General features: G+C 48.2%; 1 protein-coding gene across 2 annotated transcripts in view; it reads right to left on the bottom strand.

The window, feature by feature from the left end:
* Positions 1-3,059: 3,059 nt before the first annotated feature.
* LOC135905985 (ATP-binding cassette sub-family C member 4-like) overlaps positions 3,060-19,986 on the bottom strand; it is a 547,697-nt gene continuing 530,770 nt past the window's right edge. For both annotated transcript variants that reach the window (XM_065437136.2, XM_065437137.2), the window contains 2 exons: positions 16,429-16,534; positions 3,060-3,519 (listed from right to left, as the gene is read on the bottom strand). In XM_065437136.2, coding sequence (XP_065293208.1) covers positions 3,199-3,519; positions 16,429-16,534 — 427 coding nt within the window. In that variant the 3' untranslated portion in view covers positions 3,060-3,198. The remainder of the gene's footprint in view (positions 3,520-16,428; positions 16,535-19,986) is intronic.

Raw genomic sequence — 19,986 nt, 5'->3', positions numbered from 1 at the left:
CGACTGGGCAAGTTTTCGAGAATGTACAACTTTTAAAGCGAGATGACGTCACACCTTCAGCGTTATTGGCGCTGTGGCGTACTTCACGGCTTTAGTTATTGACGCTGCTTCAACGTCCATCCAACGTGTATATGGATCTTATAATAGGCGAGGAGTCATGTGGGGGAATGAGCAGTGTTGAAAGGTGCGTAAAAGCCAAAACACACTTTGCGAATCTTTACGTGAGTCTCCAACAGTCGAAAATTTAGATAATTTCAAGCGCACTTTGTTACAGGGAAGAAGAACATGTCGACAGGCGAAAAGGGGAAGCTGGGATAAGTACGCAACAGGAATGTTAGTACCTGTTATGCAGATGCAGATGCAGATGAGATGCAGACGAGATATGCAGGTGAGAAACTTGGGACAGGATTAGGAAGATAAAAGGGCGGCATACACACTGGATGCCGTTAGTAAATAAACAAAGGAATTGCATAAAAGATCCAACGAATTCCCTTGGGGCTCATTTTGAACGTGTACCTAGTTTGCACTCTATTCACCCGCATTCTTACGAAATAAAGAGCGAATACAAACAAAGCCGCTGGAAAGAAATCTACGCAAACTGAGGGGTACAGCAGCTCATTCACTATGGCTGAATGTGCGTTGCCCTTATCTCCTGTAATCAGTTTGTGCCAGGACTTGACCGAATCTCATATGAAATGATCCAACTTTGAGATATTGCCAGTTCGCCCATATCTCCAAATAAGATCAACTCCAGACAACTAGGGTTTGACTGGTTAATTACCTGTATGATAATTAACTTCACCTTATCATAAAAAATATAGTGGGTTTGACTCTCGAGCTGCACGATGTCGAACCATGCCGACTTCCCGTTGCTCTTTCGGGAAGCGTCAGAGACGAATGGATGGATGGATGCTAGGAGCGTCCCCTTCGGTACAGGGTGGTGGGTGGCACCGCCAAGCTGTTGCCTAATGACCTCCCTATGTGAGAAACAGAAAACAGAGAAGGACCAAAAAGGAAAGAAAAAGGAAGAGACCCACGATGAATTCCCATAGCCAAACATTCTGAACCCGCTGTGTGAACTTTGTTTTTCACGCCTCCATTTGTCGTTTCCTTACTTTTCTTCGACCAATATTCTAATAGCCACTTACTTATTTCGACTGCGGGCATGTATACTTTCCCCTGCTCTCGCTGAACCCAATGGTTTGAAGGACACCAGAGATGCCTAAATCGACCGCTGGGCAGTAATATTAACATTTTAATAAAAATCGCTCCACCGTTTCCCTAGCTTTAGCGTATCAAGCGCATGGTCCTTCTTCCTTCTCATATTCCGCTTCATCGGTGCGTCTTCTAAGGCGTTCTCGTCTCCCTTCGAAAAGTAGTGAGCGTTTCTTTAACATAAATTGTTTCTTTCCTGATTTAGTTTCTTCCTCTTAAGTATTTACTCATAGCAGGTTTATTTTCCACGGCCGCCGCCCATGAAATTAGCTCCGCCTCTCTGTTTTTTGTTGCAATGTCGCTCACCATACAGGCCGCACTCTTGTTGTTAAGCTTCCTAGTTCTTTTTCTACATTAAGGTTTTTCCCGTAGAAATGCCTGAAAACCCTCGCAGCCCATTTAATTTCTTCCATATACCTCAGTCGCTCTTCATAATCAATTTTACTGTGAACTTCCCTAACTTCAAAACTTGTCCAGAAGATCTCCCCCTGCACACCTTCATTTGTATTCTTCTCGAGAGCGCCCAAAGCGAGGCGTCCGACTGACCCTTGGTTGACACCGAGACCTTATGGTAGCCCTGATTACAAGCAAGCAACCCTATTCCCAAATGTAAGTCGTAGAACCATTAAACTTTAGGGCAGTAAACTCTTAGAATTACGCCTTTCCCCATGCCCCAGCGCACCTCGTACCTATTGTGTCCCCATAGCGCTCTTTGTTTCATTATGGCCGCGTTTCTCTTACCCTTTGCTGTTATTCTTTTTTCCTGTGTTTCAGGATATATATCGCCTTCGTCTATCGATATACGAAGCTATTTATGTCATTTTACTCGAGGTAGTTCCTGGCCCTCAATTGACACTCTGTTTTGACTGCTTGCATTTACTACCCTAACACCTGATCTTTAACACTAAATTTCCGACCTGAATTCTCACCTTCCTGTCCGCAGATACTAACCAGGCGTTGCAAATCACTTTGCCTGTTAGCTAGCAACAGAATGTCGTCTGCATAAAATAAACATGGAAGCTGCTGCTCTACTACTGTACCGGCCTGTTTGTATGAGAGACTAAATTCGATATTACTTCCCGTCTGGCGCACTTCCTATCCTCGCCATGTACATCATAAACAGCAGTGGCGATAAAGCGCACTTCTGCCACAGTCCCTCGTTCACTTTCGATATCACTTTCGCCTCACTCTTCATTCGTTCCCATTCAACACAAACAGCATTTTCTGTATGAAATATGATATATATATATTTCATTTTGGTACAAGTTACGTCCGACACCTTGTGCGTATAATACTAAAATGATCAGGCAGCTTACGTAAATGTTTGGTAATTCAACAAAACCAACTAAACCATTACGCAGCAATATTTGCTCAAAAACCAAATATGGTCTCAACTATTGTTAGAGAAGTAGCACGACAAATATATACCCCATCGGCATATATTATCATTGTTCGAGCGACATCTTGGTCGGAAAACCACTGAATGCCTGTTCAAAGTTTTCATCCCTCCAGTACAAAGAGCACATTGTTATTTCATGTTGCGCATTATATATATATATATATATATATATATATATATATATATATATATATATATATATATATATATATATATATACGCGTGTGTGCATCTATATTAGGCAGGTTGTAGTTGGCACATGGAATTGGCCCTTCATTATCCAGACGCAGAGTATTGCCCAAAACCACTCGTGTACTATGTTTTAGAAGAATTAACTTTTTCTTCTTGCTTACTTTGAACGCATTGCATATCGTACGTAGACACCACTATAGCCTGTTGAAGTACGTCATTCACGTACCAAAAAGTCTAAAATATTATTGCTGGATGTCTTTCCAAAATATTTTATTCTTTTGGGGTTGGTGATCGCGTTACTACGTTGTCTTTTCATGTGCCACGTGGCTAGGCACTCTCGCAGAGTGCGGGTGATGCGCTCCACGTGCCGAGCACGCAGAATGCTTGCTGGATCAGAAGCTCGTGCAACACTGGCCATCTTCCGTGTCACCGTCTTCTTCTTGAATGACTTCCGTTGCTCGGCCAGAAGTCACAACGTCTGGGCGCGAAGCCACAAACCACTGCGGTATCTCTTCTATGTAGTCGGTTTCAGGACCATGAGCTTCATGATGTGAGTTTGACCGTCTCTGCGCATGCGCTTGGCACGCCACCTTCCAGAGTTGGCGTGCCGTAGAGGCACCGGCGTGCTGAACCATGGTTGTAAATTGGCTGAACTCGTTTTTCATCAGTTCGTAAGGCTCATCGAACTCGATGATACGGCCCGCGTCAAGTACCTGGAAGATATGAGAATAAAAGGACATTCTGAATCATGGGCAATGCTGAGCTCACTAAGCACCGCGGAACATAATCTACCACTCTTATGACCGTCAGAGATTATAAGAACGCGTTCCACTTTGTATCAGCAGTCATGGCTGAACCTCATATTCAAAGTACAGAGGAACCATTCTTGAATATTTTACAAAATAACTACGATGATTGCCGAGCGTCGTTTATTGTTCCTAAACATGACGTTTTTTTCCAACGTTGTACGATCATCTAACAGTAATATAATGGTGATAACCAAAACATGGATAAAAGAAGATATAACAGACACATAAGGGCGAGCCGATTTACCAAAATTTTATATTTATCGAAAGGATCGCAAGTACGTCCGGAGAGGGGGGGGGGGGGGGCGCACTGATTGCTGTGCACCAGCAGTTATTGTGCTCCATAGCGAAAAATGCCACTTCCGTTCTCAAAGTACTATGTACAATCATTCATGCTTCCCCCCATACTATTATTCCACGTGTTTGCCGCCCCCCCCCTTACCGCCCACCGAATAATATTCCAGATTTCACATTTCAACTTAATAACAATTTGAGTGACCTGGTAGGCAGCCCCCAGAGGCAGAAAGACTCCCTTTGGGTGATTTTAATTTTCATCAAAAAGAGGTGATCAACGGCGTCCCCTTAACCATGGGCAGGAAGCCCGGTAGAGATATTGTGGATTTCTGCCTCAATTTCAATTAAACTCAACTTCTATGTCAACCTGCACTCGTTACACACAGCATTTCTAGCATTTTAGATATCGTCCTAAGCAGTAACCCGGAAAGCTTATCATCAAAAATATATCTACCCGAAGTGAGTGACCACAAAGAAATTCACGCCACATTCTTGTTTCAACCCGTAAGACGCCATTTTTTTAAATTAGAAAGCATGCCCTTAGGCTTAATACAAAAGATGTTAAAAATACACGAACAGATTCGACTCGTGCAAAAAATAAAGGAGTGAACGATGATGTAGTCCATGAATCCAACGTTCGAGGTCTGGTGGGTGGCCAGGCCGAAGGCCTGTTGCCCGGAGGTGGCGGAGACAGCTTAGATGAAGTCCTGGGCACGTTCATAATAAGTGTGTCACTGTCACATTTTGGATTTCTGTGTTGCAAAATGGGCACGATGAGCCGTAAGGACCATGGTACTGTTGTGGCCAGAGAGCGGTCACAGACGGGGTGAGCGCGATCCCGACACGTAGCCTCCTTAACGTAACCTCCTCTCGGCGGGTTAGCCCACCAGGGAGGTCTGACCCACACGGAGGTATGAGAGCTCGTGTAGTACGTCGCAGGTTTTCCTTTTCCCGGATCAGTCGTCCACAGGCGTCTTTAGGAAAATGTGGAAGTTCGTATGTTGTAATCGGTGGGTGGGTTGCCATATCTGCTTCAAGAGGACCCGGCAGGGCTGCTCGAGGCACCCACTGGACGCGTAGGAGGATATTCGTAGTGGCAGCAAGCCGGTGAATGCTACCTGAGAATAGAGTGGACCGAGATACCCTACGTATGTCGTGGATGGCTTGAGTAGAGTCTGTGCGAATGATGAGTTGAGTATCGAGCAGCTTGAACAGTGGGTAGCAACGCGGCCAAGCCGTGTCGTATGGCAGCAAGCTCGGCAAGGTAGGCCGGTGGTGCAGGATCGGCAACATACGAGCACGTCTGGCCTGCCTCCGATATCAATGGACACACGAAAGCTGTGTGAATCATGGTGCCATTAATACTGACATGAGTGTATGCTACAAGAGTCGCATCGTCTTGATTGTCATCGGCGCGATGAAGGCGGGAAACATGGGCATTCGCCTGACGAGGAACCGGGCTATACAGACGACCAAGAGGCTTATTGTGACTTAATTGTTCCGTTTTGCCCGGAGCTACATCGGGTCTCGTAGATGCTGGATTGTCTATTTTGTGTCCCATGTACCGGGCCAGTGAAGAAGCCGAGCATAAATATGATGGCTTTAGGGCGCGCACGCATCGACGTTGGTGTACGAGTACGTCAATTGTATTGAGTTGGGACTTGGCCTGTAGGGTTGGCAACGGAGTGAGACGTGGTAGTCCCGTTATGGCCCGCATGGCTTCCTTATTATTGGCATCAAAGCGAGCCCATTGTGCCTTCGTGAGATGATGAAACTGGGCTCTGTAGACGAGTCGTGGTTGCAATACAGAACGGACAAGAAGGCGAGCCATGTTGATGCTCAGTCCGCCAGATTTCTTCGCAATCCGACGTATCAACTCTATCGTTTCTGTGGCCTGTTGCTTTGCATTCTTGACCCATGGTCCCGTAGTTCCTGAAAAACCCATTTCAAGGCCGAGTACACGGAGAGTTGAAGCTTCGTGTAATGGTTGCTGATCCAGAGTTAACTGAAGAGGCCGGAGTGCCAGTAGACAGAGCCCATACTTGTTCGCTACTGACATGTACGTCGTCTTGTCCTTGGAAATGTCAAGGCCTATCTGAGCACACCAGTTGTGCGTCAAGTTTAGGGCCTCTTGGAGAGCTTGTTCTTGGTGGCAGATTTCAGGATCAACTGACCAGACAGTGATGTCATCTACGTACAATATGTACTGTGCGTTATGTATCGTGGCTAGCTTCCAAGCTAGTGGAAGGAGAGCAATATTGAAAAGGACTGGTGCAAGCACAGATCCTTGTGGGACACCCCGATGTGTGACGAACTGACCTGCTGCTTGGCCAGCCAGGTGGGTGGAGAAGGCGCGAGCACACAGGAAGGCTTCGCCGAATCTGCAGACACGGCTAGGGAACTGAAGCCAATGGAAAATTCCGACAATTGCTTCGTGACTCACATGGTGGTACGCTTTAGGAATATCGATTGCCACAATCGTGCGAATGCTTCGGGAGTGGCGTCCGATAAGAACCATAGAAGATAGGTACGCAAGGCCATCCTCTGCGCCTAGATGATCATGGAACCCGATTTGGCCAGGATGATGCCATGAGTGCCGCTCGAGCCACCATGTAATACGCGTCGCGAGCCTACGCTCCATCAGCTTGCCTAACATTGAAGTTAGTGTTATTGGGCGCATATGAGCGATATTACCTTGGGGTTTTCCAGGTTTGGGAATAGGGCCAATTTATGCATGCCGCCAAGAATCGGGAATAACTCCGGTAGTCCAAGCTTCGTTTATGGCCCCCAACAGCACTTCGAGAAGCTTGCCTTCCGTGTTTTTTATAAACTTCATATGGTATGCCATCTGGTCCTGGTCCCTGGCATGGCTTAGACAGGTCTATTGCCGCTAAAAATTCCGCCATGGTGAAGACAGCTTGCATACCCTCGATGTCGGAGAGCGTAGGCAGCGTGCCTGCGTCCGCGCGAAGGCAGTTTTAATCAACGAATGGAGGCGGTGCTGTGTCCAAAGCCGGAAAAAAGGTGCGGGCGAGTTTCTGCGAATACTGCTGGTGTCTGGCTCGATGAAAACAGGGCGCAGGCTGCGGGCTCTGGAGGGCGCCGATCACGTTCCATTACTCGGAAGGTGTGCCAAATGGAGGCATTGGACGACGAAGGTCCGAGAGAAGAGCACCAGTCCATCCAGCGGCCACGTTCTAAGCGGCGTTCATGGCGCCGAGCTACTGCAGTAAAGCGTTAGGCCTCTAAGCGAAGGGTATTTGATGCAGGGTCACGTTCTGATGCAAGTTTTGCTTGGCGGCGCTACGCCCAGAGACGCAGAAGTTGCTAATCAGGAGCGGTTCGTGATTCATCAAGCCACGACGTACGTGTCGCCTCAACTAATGGCGCCTTAAGACAATAGGACGGGTCCAGCATGAAGTTGGATACCTTGCTTTTTTATACCGCCCTGTATCGATCCCAGTCCACCACTCGACACAGTCGGCGTAGGCGGCCTGTTCCGCCCGAAGATAAGCCAAGGTGAATCGGATAATGATCGCTGCCCCAGCAGTCGGATTAACATGACCACGAGACGGTTGTCCTTCCTAGCCACCACGATAAGTCCGGTGAGTGTGGCGGGGCGCGAGGGTGGTCACGCCGACGAGTAGGCATTGACACAATATTAAGCAGAGTGAATTGGGCGTCCATACGTGTGTCCAGCACGCATGTAGCACGCACACTGGAAATAGCGTATCGCCATGTGATGTGGGGTGCGTTAAAATCTCCTGCGACCATAATAGGGCAACCAGGATGTTTCTGTCGTAGGCGCGCCAGCCAGTCGAGAAACAACCGAGCTGCACGACCGCTGTAGGGGCGGGCATAGTACGAAATGATGATAACGTCCATGCGTTCGAGACGAAGCAATACGGCCACGACTTCTTGCCATAGAGTACACCACCGTGAAAGATCAACGCAAGTCTGATGAAGAGTGCATCTTACATACGCTGCAGCCTTTCCTTGAGGGACATCGGGCGTAGCACTCCTACGATCCAACATTGAAGGCGATGAGTATGCCAAAAATCCTGGAATGGGTGGCAGGCCGTTGGATTCTTGAAATAGTAGAGCCCAAACACACAGCTTCCCATATTTGAGACGCTGACGCAGCTCTCCGACCTTCCCGCGATGCCACGACAGTTCCACTGTAAGATGCCTTCTGGCACACTTGAAGACGTAACAGCCATCATAGATTAAGATTGGCCAGTAGAACCGAGGTGAAATGCTGGAGCTGTTGCGCAATGAAGCGCAGGAGTTCTTGGGGTGAAAGAGGTTTCGACACAGATGCCGGGTTAGCCATACGAGCATGATTAGACGTCTACGGCGAATGCGATGGCCGCGCTCCGTCATAACGACGCCGGAGCGCTGTACGGCGTTCCTTGAGACCTTGGATTTCCTTTTCAAGGTTGGCCAGGCGAGCGTCGATCTCAAACTCTTCGTCTGGCAAAGGAAGCGACGTGTCGTCTATTGGTTGTGATGCACGTTGTGGTCGTGAAGTGGACGACCTAACAGCTGCGCTATAGGTACGAGTGATAGCATCACTTGTCGCTGTACTTGCTATAGTCATCTGGCTAGCGTCCTCTCCCAGCGAGGCCAGAACGGCGTAACGGTTGTACACAGGGAATTGTTTCATTGATGGATCCCGAGTTGTCCTTGCTGGCTGTCGAGAATGGCGTTGTCGAGCCTTCTTAGTGGCCTTCAACTTCGTAGGACACGTTGTGGAAGTGATGTCATGATCGTTTGTTTGGCATAGGCCGCATCTAAACGATGCTGACGGTTCAGGCTCCATGGTGTCGTCCTTGGCTGGGTAGGGGCAGGATGATTTCACGTGTCCCTGTCTAAAGCAAGAGTAGCAGTACACAACGGAAGGCTTGAACGGACGCGGGCGCAGTACGCAGCCGTAATACAGGATACGTTCAGGTGGGGAATTAGGACCTTGAAGCGTGATTAGACACGTACGACCACTGCCTAGGTAGCGAGCAGCCACGACCTTGTGTGTGGGGAACGGTAGTTCCTGCAGGAGCCTCTCGGGTTCTTCGTCAAGGTCAACACCGTTAACCACATAACGTCTTAAATCGGTACCACTGGCGAGGTACGCCTGGACTGGAAGGACACATTCTTCCAAGCCTTGTATTTGTTGCAGTTCTTTGACTTTATAAACTAGTGCCATAGCAGACACCCATGCTGAGACCGTATCAGTGGGTTTGCGTAGAACAAAACCTTGAAATCGCGAAGTCTCGAGGCAGGAGTCCAGGGCCCCTTGAATGATACGATTACGCAGAGTGGACATGTCATATCTAGCACGAGGATTGATAACCACTTTGTACCACGATGTCGTTGGCGACTCCGGAGACGTGCGTGTCGGTCGTGCTGGCAGGCCTTGTGATGAGCGAGGACTTTTCGGGGCTGCTGGAGTTAGATTTTCATCCGATGAAAGGCCAGTAGCTTCCTTCGTTCTCTTGGCCGAGGTGTGCGCCACGACAGCAGGGCTGTTCTGCTCCATGTTGGTGGTATCCATGCTCAGGATACCCCCTTCGCACGTTGCACTTCTCCCCAGGAAGGAGACGCTCCTGACTTGGATAGCAGTTGCATCGGTAACGTTCCGCTCTTTCGACGCAGCGGACAACAGCTTGGATGCTCCGCACCCACACGGTGAGTGCCGCGTGGGCACTCGCACTCGCTAAGCCGCGCAAGAACTCGAGTTGGACGACGCAGCAGGAGGGTGTAGATGACGACGTACCTTGTAGATAGGCGCCAGTAGTAATTACGAACCGCCAAAGCGGTGCATAAACAACAGAGTTCCAGTAGCTGGTAAAAAAAAAAAAACAGCAAGCGGGGCGAAAATCCGGAGCTACGGAAAAACACGTCCGAGCGGAACGAGCGCTGGAAACGCCCTGCTCGTGGTGTCGCTTGTACAAGATTGTACTTGAGTGACGTGGAAAAAAAAGGTTTTATTTTCGTAAGATTCCATTTAGTCAACAAAACAATCCGCCTGTACAATAAAGGTAATTATAGCACTGCTAATAATGAACTGAGCGCATTCCTTCCCACGGTTGAGAGCCTATGATCTGCGCGCTCTACTAATGAAAACTGGACCACATTCAAGAAGAAACTAGGTGACCCTAGTTGATGAGTTCATACCGAGAATAACGCTCCGCGGAAACCGAAACGAGCCATGGTTCACGAAAAGACTTAAAGGGCCCCTGACCATATCTGGCCATTTTGAGCTGACATGCGTAGAGCATAGATTACGCGATAACGATCTTGTCTGCAAAGTATTGCACCGCTAAGCGCCGCGGAAAGACGTGAAATTTCAAACCGAACGCCGCCTTTCCTTCTCCTCGCGGCTGCCGCGCTCCAAGCCGGAGGATGACGTACTCGTGCGCCTGCACCTACGTACTGGTGTCCGCAGTTTGACGTCGCTCGTGGTCACACGTCACTTCGCAAATTATTCGAGACATCTGCTATCTGTGCGACCTGTTGCTTGAATTGACGAATTGAAGTTAAGAGAAATACTAAAACACGGAAACGGAATGTCTGCGTGTTTTTTGTTTTATTTCGCATCAAAGCAAGAGAGATATACTTCCGCTTCGTCTGCTGATTCCGATGGACGTGCGGTCCTCTGGGCAGGTACCGAAACTATGCCATTTTCCACCGTGTTCCAGCGCGTGATCACGCTCTGCGATCCGCTTGTTCTGCCTCAGTATTCATGTAGCACAGAATATTACCGCCAGTCATGTGTCCTTGTGCACAGCGCACGAAATCGTGCGCTGATCGATACGATTACGCAGCCAGCGGAAGTACGCATCGCCTAAAAAAAATCAAGGAAAAAGAAAGTGAATGCCGGGCCCGTGACGTATGTGCCACGCGATCCTCGGGGTGTGGCGTGGGACAACGCAGCGAACGAATTTCGCTTGCGAAAGGCTAGACGGGGTGCGTGGAAACAGCATCTCGCTACGTAGTGGAGCTCGCCTGCTGAAATTAGGGGTTCGCGGCCCTGAAATATTTCTATCTCGGCTATTATTGAGCCTATTGAGCCGATTTGAAAAAAAAATTTGCCGCAGAAATCTTTCTAGAGGACACGTAGCAACTTCAAGCGTATAACCGAAATTTGCTGTGGGTCCTAGTGAGGGGTCCATTATTCGACTAGAAAACGAAAAAAAAAACCTCCCTTCTGCTCAGCCAGACTAAACTGACACCCATCTGCCTGGGGGAAATATATTGTGGCCGAAGGCGATTATTGGAGAGCTGTACGGAATGCTAAATTCACCTTCTTCCCCGATGAAAGGCCTAAAATGCTTTCGCGCAGCCCTAGTCAATTTTCGTAAATATGAAACGCTCAGAAGGCACGCATGATCACCATGTTATATGCACATGACGAGTTGTTCAGCGACCGCGAGTGCACTGATATTTTTAACGGAGCCTCTTTCTCTGTATTTACAAATGACCATCCCACATCTACTAATATCACTGAGCGTATCTCGCCAGTTATATTCTCGGCTGACGGCGTCACCTCGATCATTGACAACATCAATCTTTCATCGTCAACAGGTGTGGATGGCATTTACTTCAAACTTCTAAAGAATATTGAACACGCGTTAGTCACGTACCTAACTTTGTTCTTTTCGCAGTCACTCTCCTCAGGCATCTTACCATCCGACTGGGAAAGTGGGCCAAGGTCGTTCCAGTATTCAAATCAGGTAACAGCGACGCCCCAATAAATTATTATCCTACATCTTTCACGTCCCCTGCAAACTCATGGAACACGCCATATACTCGCATATTGTTGCGTAGGAGAACGCAGATGAAAAGCTATACACAAGTATATTTACAAAAAAAAAATACGCCGCGCTTGGCCACGAGGCAACAGCCCGCGCTAGCCTCTGATCGTCGTCGTCGTCTTCACACTTCTCGCCTCTTCGTGATCGCAAATATTGTTCCGTAACACTACCCCCGAGGACAAAAGCGCCGTCCCGGAGCGACTAAAGGCCGGACTTCGAAGCAGTGTAGTAGGCTTTGAGTCTACTGACATGCCCGACATCACTAGATGTCAGAGTAGAGGACGAGGCTGAACTCACAGGAGCAATTTCGTACGTCACAGCCGTCACCTGCCGCAGGACATGGTGGGGCCCTGTGTATTGCAAGAAGAGCTTTTCTGAAAGTCCGACGTGACGAGAGGGCGACCACAGGAGCATGAACGCACCAGGCGAAAACTGTACGTCATGGGGGCGGGCGTTGTACTGACGCTGCTGAGTGGTTTGCGACGCCGTCAGTCGACTACGGGCAAGCTGGCGTGCATGGTCGGCGAGGGCGATGGCGTCGTGCGCATGCTCGCTTGTTGAGATCGCAGCAGCAGGAAGTGCCGTGTCTAGGGGCAAAGTAGGCTCGCGACCATACAGTAGATAAAATGGAAATCCGGTGGTGTCGTGCCGGGAAGAATTGTAGGCAAATGTTACGTAAGAAAAGGCAATGTCCCAGTCTTGGTGAAACGTACATGGACATCATATCGCTAAGATTATGGTTTAACGGCTCTCTCAGGCCATTGGTTTGAGGATGGTATGAGATAGTTTGGGTTGCATGAAGCAGAAACGCACAATGTCGGCCATAACTTTCGAGAGGAAGTTTCCACCACGGTCAGTGCGCAGCTGTCGCGGGGCGCCATGAAGTAAGATAATGTTACGCAAGAGAAAGTCCGTGACGTCAGTGGCGCAACTGGTAGGGAGAGCCCACGTGATAGCGTATTGGGTGGCGTAATCAGTTGCGACGGCTACCCATTTGTTCCCAGAGGATGACGTGGGAAAGGAACCGAGGAGGTCTAATCCAACACGAAAGAACGGTTCCACAGGGACGGTGATCGGCTGGAGATGACCGGCAGGTAGCACCTGAGGGGTTTTCCGACGCTGGCAGGGATCACAGGCAGCAACATAGCGTCGGACGGAGCGAGCTATACCAGGCCAATAGAAGCGGCGGCGAACGCGGTCGTGCGTGCGGGTTACACCAAGATTACCTCCAGTGGTTGCGTCACGTATTTCAAAGAGCACAGTCTGTCGTAGAGGATTTGGCACGACAAGAACGTCAGGGCCATCAGGGAGGAAGTTCCTTCGGTACAGTATGCCGCCCTGGAAGACATATCGGCAAACGGATGCGTCGGTAGGTGTAGAGCGCAGACGCTCGATGAGTGCTCACAGCGATAGGTCTCGGTACTGTTCATTGGCGATGTTAGCGAAGGCAAACACAGAGAAAATGTCATTGGCAGTACTACTGTCTGCGTCGTCAGGCTCGTCTGTCGGGAAGCGAGACAGGCAGCCAGCGTCCTTGTGTAGTCGGCCAGATTTGTAGGTGATAGATTATGAATATTCTTGGAGGCGTAATGCCCAGCGACCAAGTCTTCCTGTAGGATCTTTCAGTGAGCATGACCAGCAAAGCGCGCGATGGTCTGTGACAACTGAAGAGGGTTGGTCGGAATTTCGCAACCGCCCAAACTAGGGCCAGGCACTCACGCTCAGTGATGGAACAGTTGCGCTCCACGGGTGAGAGGAGCCTGCTGGCGTAAGCAATAACACGGTCGTGGCCGCGCTGGCATTGTGCCAGTACTGCGCCACTTCCGTGACCGCTGGCATCAGTATGGACTTCGGTAGGCGCAGAATGATCGAAATGGGCGAGAACGGAAAGCGTTGTGGGAATGTCGATTAGATACGATAATGCAAAGGCCTCGTTATCGCCCCACTGCAAAGGGGCGTATTTCATCAAAAGCTCTGTTAGTGGTCGTGCTATGGCGGCGAAATTTTTCACGACACGGAGGAAGTACCATCAAAGGCCGATGAAGCTGCGCACATCCTTGACACACTTCGGAACAGGGAAGTGCGTAACGACATGGATCTTGCCTGGGTCCGGTTGCACTCCGTTCGCGTCACCGACATGTCCAAGGACGGTAATCTGGTGAAGCCGAATTGGAAGTTCGATGCGTTGAGTTGCAGACCGGCACGATGAAAAACGTCCAGGACTACTGAGAGCCGCTCGGGGTGCGTAGCGTACGTTGGGGAGAACACTATAACGTCGTCCAAGTAGCACAGGCACGTGGACCATTTGAAACCATCAAGGGAGTCCATCATGCGTTCAAAAGTGGCAGGTGCGTTACCTAGACCGAACCATCGGGTGTTACGAAAGCAGTCTTCTTGCGGTGGAGATCGTCCACGGCAATCTGCCAGTAGAGAGAGAGAAGGGAAGACAGAAAGGCAGGGAGGTTAACCAGACCGAGTCCAGTTTGCTACCCTACTCGTGGGGAGGGGAATGGGGAGTGAAAGAGGAAGAGAGAGAACTTAGGTGTAGGATGTCTATAGTCGTGCACTCAAGTATGTTGCCCTCAGGTAGCGAAAAAGCGCTCGAACTGCTTTCTGGGCCAATGATCTGTAATCTGCCAGTAGCCGGAGCGAAGCGAAGGTCAATAGAGGAGAAATAGCGAGCACCGCGGAAGCAGTCAAGGGCGTCATCAATCCGACGTAGGAATACACGTCCTTTTTGGTAACCCTTTAAGGTGCCGATAATCCACGCAAAAGCGTCATGAGTCATCCTTGAGTCATCCTTGAGTGAGTCATGAATGAGCCATGAGTCATACGCCGCGCTTGGCCACGAGGCCCGCGCTAGCCTCTCATCGTCGTCTTCACACTGCTCGCCGCTTCATGATCGCGAACTGTTCCGTAGCAATATCATGAGCTTTTCAGATTAAATGTGCTTTTTTTCACGCTTGTCGACATTGATTTCGAAAAGGGTATTCTTGCGATACGCAGCTGGTGCTTTTCCTTCATGGCTTGCATACTAACCTCAACAGTAACCTTCCGACTGATGCCACATTCCTGGATTTCGCTTAAGCATTTGACATGTTTCCTGATAAACGTTTGCTACTAAAATTGTCTAGATTAAATTTACACCCCGATGTGGTAAAGTGTGTTGAAGCATTCTTGACTAACCGCTCTCAGTTTATCTTCGCTAATAACCTTTATTTAACATCAGGCGTCCCGCAGGGGTCCATCTTAGGACCGCTTCTTTTCTTAATATATGTTAATGATCTACAAACTTGTGTATCATGTAGGATTCGTTTGCTTAGAGATGAGTGTGTAATCTACCACACAGTTACCAGCACGCTTGAACACACATTCATTCAGAACGACTTTAATTATGTAAAACAATGGTATAACTGCTGGGTAATGAACCTTAATCCTAACAAATGCAAACTTGTGTATTTCACTCGCCGCCGTAGCCCCTTCAGATTTACCTATTTCGTCACTAATGATCCAATCGAATCAGTCCAATCATTCAAATACCTCGGTGTCACTCTAGCTTATCTGTCCTGGCGCTTTCCCACTACTAACATAGTCTCAGCTGCTAATAAATCACTGGGATTTTTTAGGAATACCAATTCTAAAGTGCGTTACGTAAAACGAGTTCGAAGCCAGACTGCTGCATATTTGCTCATGGTGCATTTATTGTTTCCGACATTGGGGATAAGTTTCAAATTCTCGGATAGGTTCCTTGCCCCACGTATGTGAGACATGAAATAGTTTCCTCATATCTGACATTCCTGTAAACAGTTGTTGCATGCAGGCCACATTTGCTTAACTTCTCAAAACTCATTGAAAACTTAAGCGCTGTCAATCTGAATGATGTCTGTGGTCTTACGTGCCAATACCGCCGTTTGATTATAAGGCATGCTGTAGTGGGGGACCCGGGAATAATTTTGACCACCAGGGAATCTTTAAGGTACTCCCAATGCACGGGAGACGGGCGTTTCTACGTTACGTCTTCATAGAAATTTGGCCACCGCGGCCTTGATTCGATCCCACGTCCTCGTGCTCAGCAGCGAAACACTCTAACCGTTAAGCCACCGCGGCGGGCCGTTTTAAATCTGTTATGTAGCTCTCAGCGTTTACCGATGCTGAATATGCAAGAAATCGGGGGAGGTATTCTGTAAGAGTCCACCTAGTGGACTGTCCATTTCGGCCGCTCCTGATTGGCCAGGTCCACCCGTCTCCTGCTCGCTCGTGCAGCTGCATCCAATCAGCAGTGGCCGAAATCGACCGTTCACTATGTGGACTCTTACACAATAGCCCCCTCCCCCCCCCCCCGCTTAACGATCATTTTCAATAGACGGAATTATTTCTCGCCTGGAAGGCTTTCTGCCATTTCATAAAATAAGTTGTTTGTCTGCGCTTTGTCGTGTCCTCTTATTTTCCCGCGCAGCCCGTCAATAATTCGAGCAAGAACCGACTAGTTTGCGAGAAAGTATTACTGCGCCGCGAATGTGTAAAGTCAGCCGGCGGCTGCGCTTAGCGACAGATGATGTCGCTATCAGAGTAGACCACCACCATAGTATTGCACGCCATTTGCGCGCTTATAACATCTGCTGATATTTTAAGAAATAAGATTACATTTCACTCTTTTCCATGCAACAAATAAAAAACATTTGCACAATCTATGTGCTTCTTCACTTACAATGACACGATCTGAGTCCATGATCGTATGCAGCCTGTGGGCGATTGTGATCACCGTGCAGTTGGTGAAGTTCTCCCGGATAGTATTCTGGATTAGTGCATCAGTCCTGCAAGACATGGCCAAAGAATCGTTTGAAAATTGGCGTAGGCCAGCGATTCTACAAGCTGGTGTCAACCAGCGAATAAAAGGCATTCTTCGGGTGCCCAAAAAATCAAATTCACTACCTCGGGGTCGGCCGAGTGTGCTTGGAGTGATCGAAAACATGTTTTCAATTGTTGAATACGCACAAAAAGAACAGAAAATTTTTATAAACACTGCGTATATTGGAATTGGCAGCAATAACGCCAATGCGTAAAAATGTGTCGTACATTCGCAGCCATATTCGTGAAAGTTCGAATGTTGGATTCAGTGCACAAACACCCGGCAATGTGGACTGAGGGTAAGTCAGCGCAGTAGCTAATTCGTGAAGCGTTATGTGGACGTCCACCCCTACTGAAAGTTCCCTTTTTTCTGTCTTGAATTTCTTTCCTCCTCTATAAGAGCGTGAAGCTAATCACAAATTCCTACTTTCACTCCTAATTATTTTAAAAATTCAGCAAGAAATCTAGTGGATAGTACGCACTGCAGCAATCGATGTTATGAGAAGTGTTCTGACGGAAGGTCTCCATATAACATCATTCGGTATCCCGCAAAACATTACCTGGCCGATCATCGTATTTGTATAAGGCGAGCAACTGGCCGTCTTTTTTCGACGCGAGCGTGCGCGTAAAGACAGAAACAGAATGACGACGATGACAGTATGATGGCGTAACAGAACGACAAATGTGTTTTCTTTTCTTTTTTCTTTGCTCTGGCGAAGAAACCCTACCACCTCTCCCGTTGTGACATGGGAAAATACAGAAGGCCGCACGCTGTTACACAATGCAGCGCTACGAAGGAAACGCACGGAATGTGGCCGCCGGCCATGAGGCGGCGCAGTTTAACAGATCATCTAATGCAGCAGAATGGACAGGAGTCAGCAACCGTCCATTTTACTGGCAATGTATGAATGCGCATACCTTAAAATGACAGGCAACCGCTCAGTACAAAATGCGAGATACCCCGCTGATGAGAGGATTGCCTATCGTATCGGGTAAAATGAGCCATGTTTTTTCGAATTAAACGTAAATTTATCTGTTTAATCCTTCAATAAAAGTCGTGACAAATGACCTTTGGCACCTCACGCGGCAGAAAAACACGAAGATGCATAAGACGTCTATCACCTCACCATCTGCTAGTCTACGTGGTTTGTTGGCTTCTCATTAGTATTGAAATGTAGTACACTTTTTACGGTAACAATTTTCCATAAGTCACAACGTGCACGCAGGCTGCCAGTGAGCAGGGCACTGCCTTCACCTTCTTCTTCGGCGAGTTGGCTCGGCTCGTCGGTCGACCGAATGACGAAGACGGGGGCCAGCCCGCCATGACGTAGGCGTGTACGTGAGGTACAACGCGGTAGAGATGACAGAGGTCTGTATAAAAACGCAAACGTATTGTAACATCTTTTTATTTTCAAATGTGGCTGGAAAGGTCGAAATATAGGTGCTTTACCTCAGTTGCACTGTATCCTTTGAAAGCAGAACGATCGGCGGCTTTCACAATTTGAGAGGCAGCATATCGGTATCGCTCTCACTTCTCAACGTTGCTGGAGGAGGGACTCTTCCTTTTTTAGAGCCTGCTCAGATTTTAAAATTCTGCTTACAAAATATCCACGCGCTTTCGAAAGTAACCACTGCAGGTGTAAATACTACCGTGGGTGAGCTTTGCGTTGCACCATAATGAACTAGGCTCTTAAAAACCGGTTGTCTCTTTAATCACATACATGCACAATTGCGCGTGGAAGGTATATAAGTGTTTTTGTACTGAGCTTTGTCCTTCTGGCTTTGTTTTCGCGGTTTCCGTTCTTTATACACAATTCACAGGTGTCTTCACTTATGGTTCAGTTGATAGACAGCGCTTGTGTCATTTCCCTGTTGTGTCAATTCGTTGCGCTGCTAACATAATGAAGTTGACACAGTCAGCCATGCTGACACTGTCGCTAGTAAAATCAACATGTTGCAATGCGACGTGATACAGGCGAGAGCCAGTGGTAAACGTGACTATTATTCACTCCTGCGTCTGCGGCCTGACTGGCGAGCGCGTGCTCGCCCAATACCGCAGTTGGCCACAAGAGTGCGCGCGATTGTCGCGCGCACTATTTCCCTGCTTTAACGTTCGTCCAGAAACACTTTGGTAAAAGCTTTGAAAGAAAAAAAATTTTCGGCCGAGACACATGATTTCATCTGCCACAACGTGAGACAAAATGTCACGTTTTCTTCCATTGTTTGAAAAGTGTGAATTTTTTATATGTTACAACGAATAGCAAAAAGAAACAAGAAATTCCAGCTATACCCTGACGGCATATATGTAGAGATTGCAATTGAATGTGCAGTTCGTTTACTTTAACAATTCTGGCCTTCATAGCTTCGCGCGCTGCTGAACGGCCGGGTTTCACACACACGCGAATCGCGTGGATGCGCTTCTGCCAAAGGACAACCTCAAGCTGCGGAACATGCGAGAATACGCTTAAGGGTGGCTGCCGATGGGACATTTGTCGGATGTCTCAGTTGTTTCAGATGCTAGAACCCTTGACAGCCCTAAGAGAACTTTAATGCAATTATGACAGTACCACCTGGTACAAATTAGGCTAGAAAGCTTACATGGCGGAGAAAGCAAAACATAGGTTATGACACGAAGCAACGTTGTCAATGTTAAGAGTAACATTATTACGATGCGAAATGGCTTCAAGCACTTCTCTTTACTAGGCAAAAGGGTAGCTACCCTACCTAATAACAGACCATAACAATTCTTCCAGATCATATAAACTAATAAATTTGATAAATGCATCTGGAAGATAGGACTAGTGGCAAGAATGCGTGTTTTATTTAACGTCTGTTTTATAAAAACATCATGGCAATCACGCACTTACATGGCAAACTGCTTGCGTAGCAAAGAGGGCGAACGCGTCCAGCACAAGTAAGTGACCTCGTTTGTTAATTACGAGTCTAAAGCTACAATTACTCGCCCTCGGGAACCTCATGTGTTAAGCCTCCCTAAAAGCAATACATACTTCCCTTAGTATTCATTCTCGCCAGGTTACCGTGTTTCATTGATACAAATTACAATCCTTTAACTCCTTTGTTTATGTCTAAAACAAATTCAAGTGCCTCCTCAAAAATTCCATGTTAAATGCGCAGATTTATCCGCCAAGCTTTCACAACCCAATCGCAAGGGGAAGTGATGTATACCCGTAATGGTTTCAGTTTCATTTCGGCTAGTTAGCTTCGAGTAAAGTTATTGCGCCTTCGTCCCTCTTGTGAAAAGCGCATGTGAGGAAGCCCGTACCGACAGTTCTGGAGCTCTTCGGCGGACGCTCGTGCGGCGAGCGTCGGTGTAACCACAAGCGCAGCGAAACACGGAACGCGGAGCGCAGCGGGAGCCGGCGATAACGAAGAAAGCGCGAGGAGGAGGGTATGCGGA

Source organism: Dermacentor albipictus, chromosome 1 (genome assembly GCF_038994185.2).
Source record: "Dermacentor albipictus isolate Rhodes 1998 colony chromosome 1, USDA_Dalb.pri_finalv2, whole genome shotgun sequence".
NCBI lineage: Eukaryota > Metazoa > Arthropoda > Arachnida > Ixodida > Ixodidae > Dermacentor > Dermacentor albipictus.
Note: the sequence above shows the minus strand (reverse complement) of the source record. Positions and strands in the feature narration are given on the sequence as shown.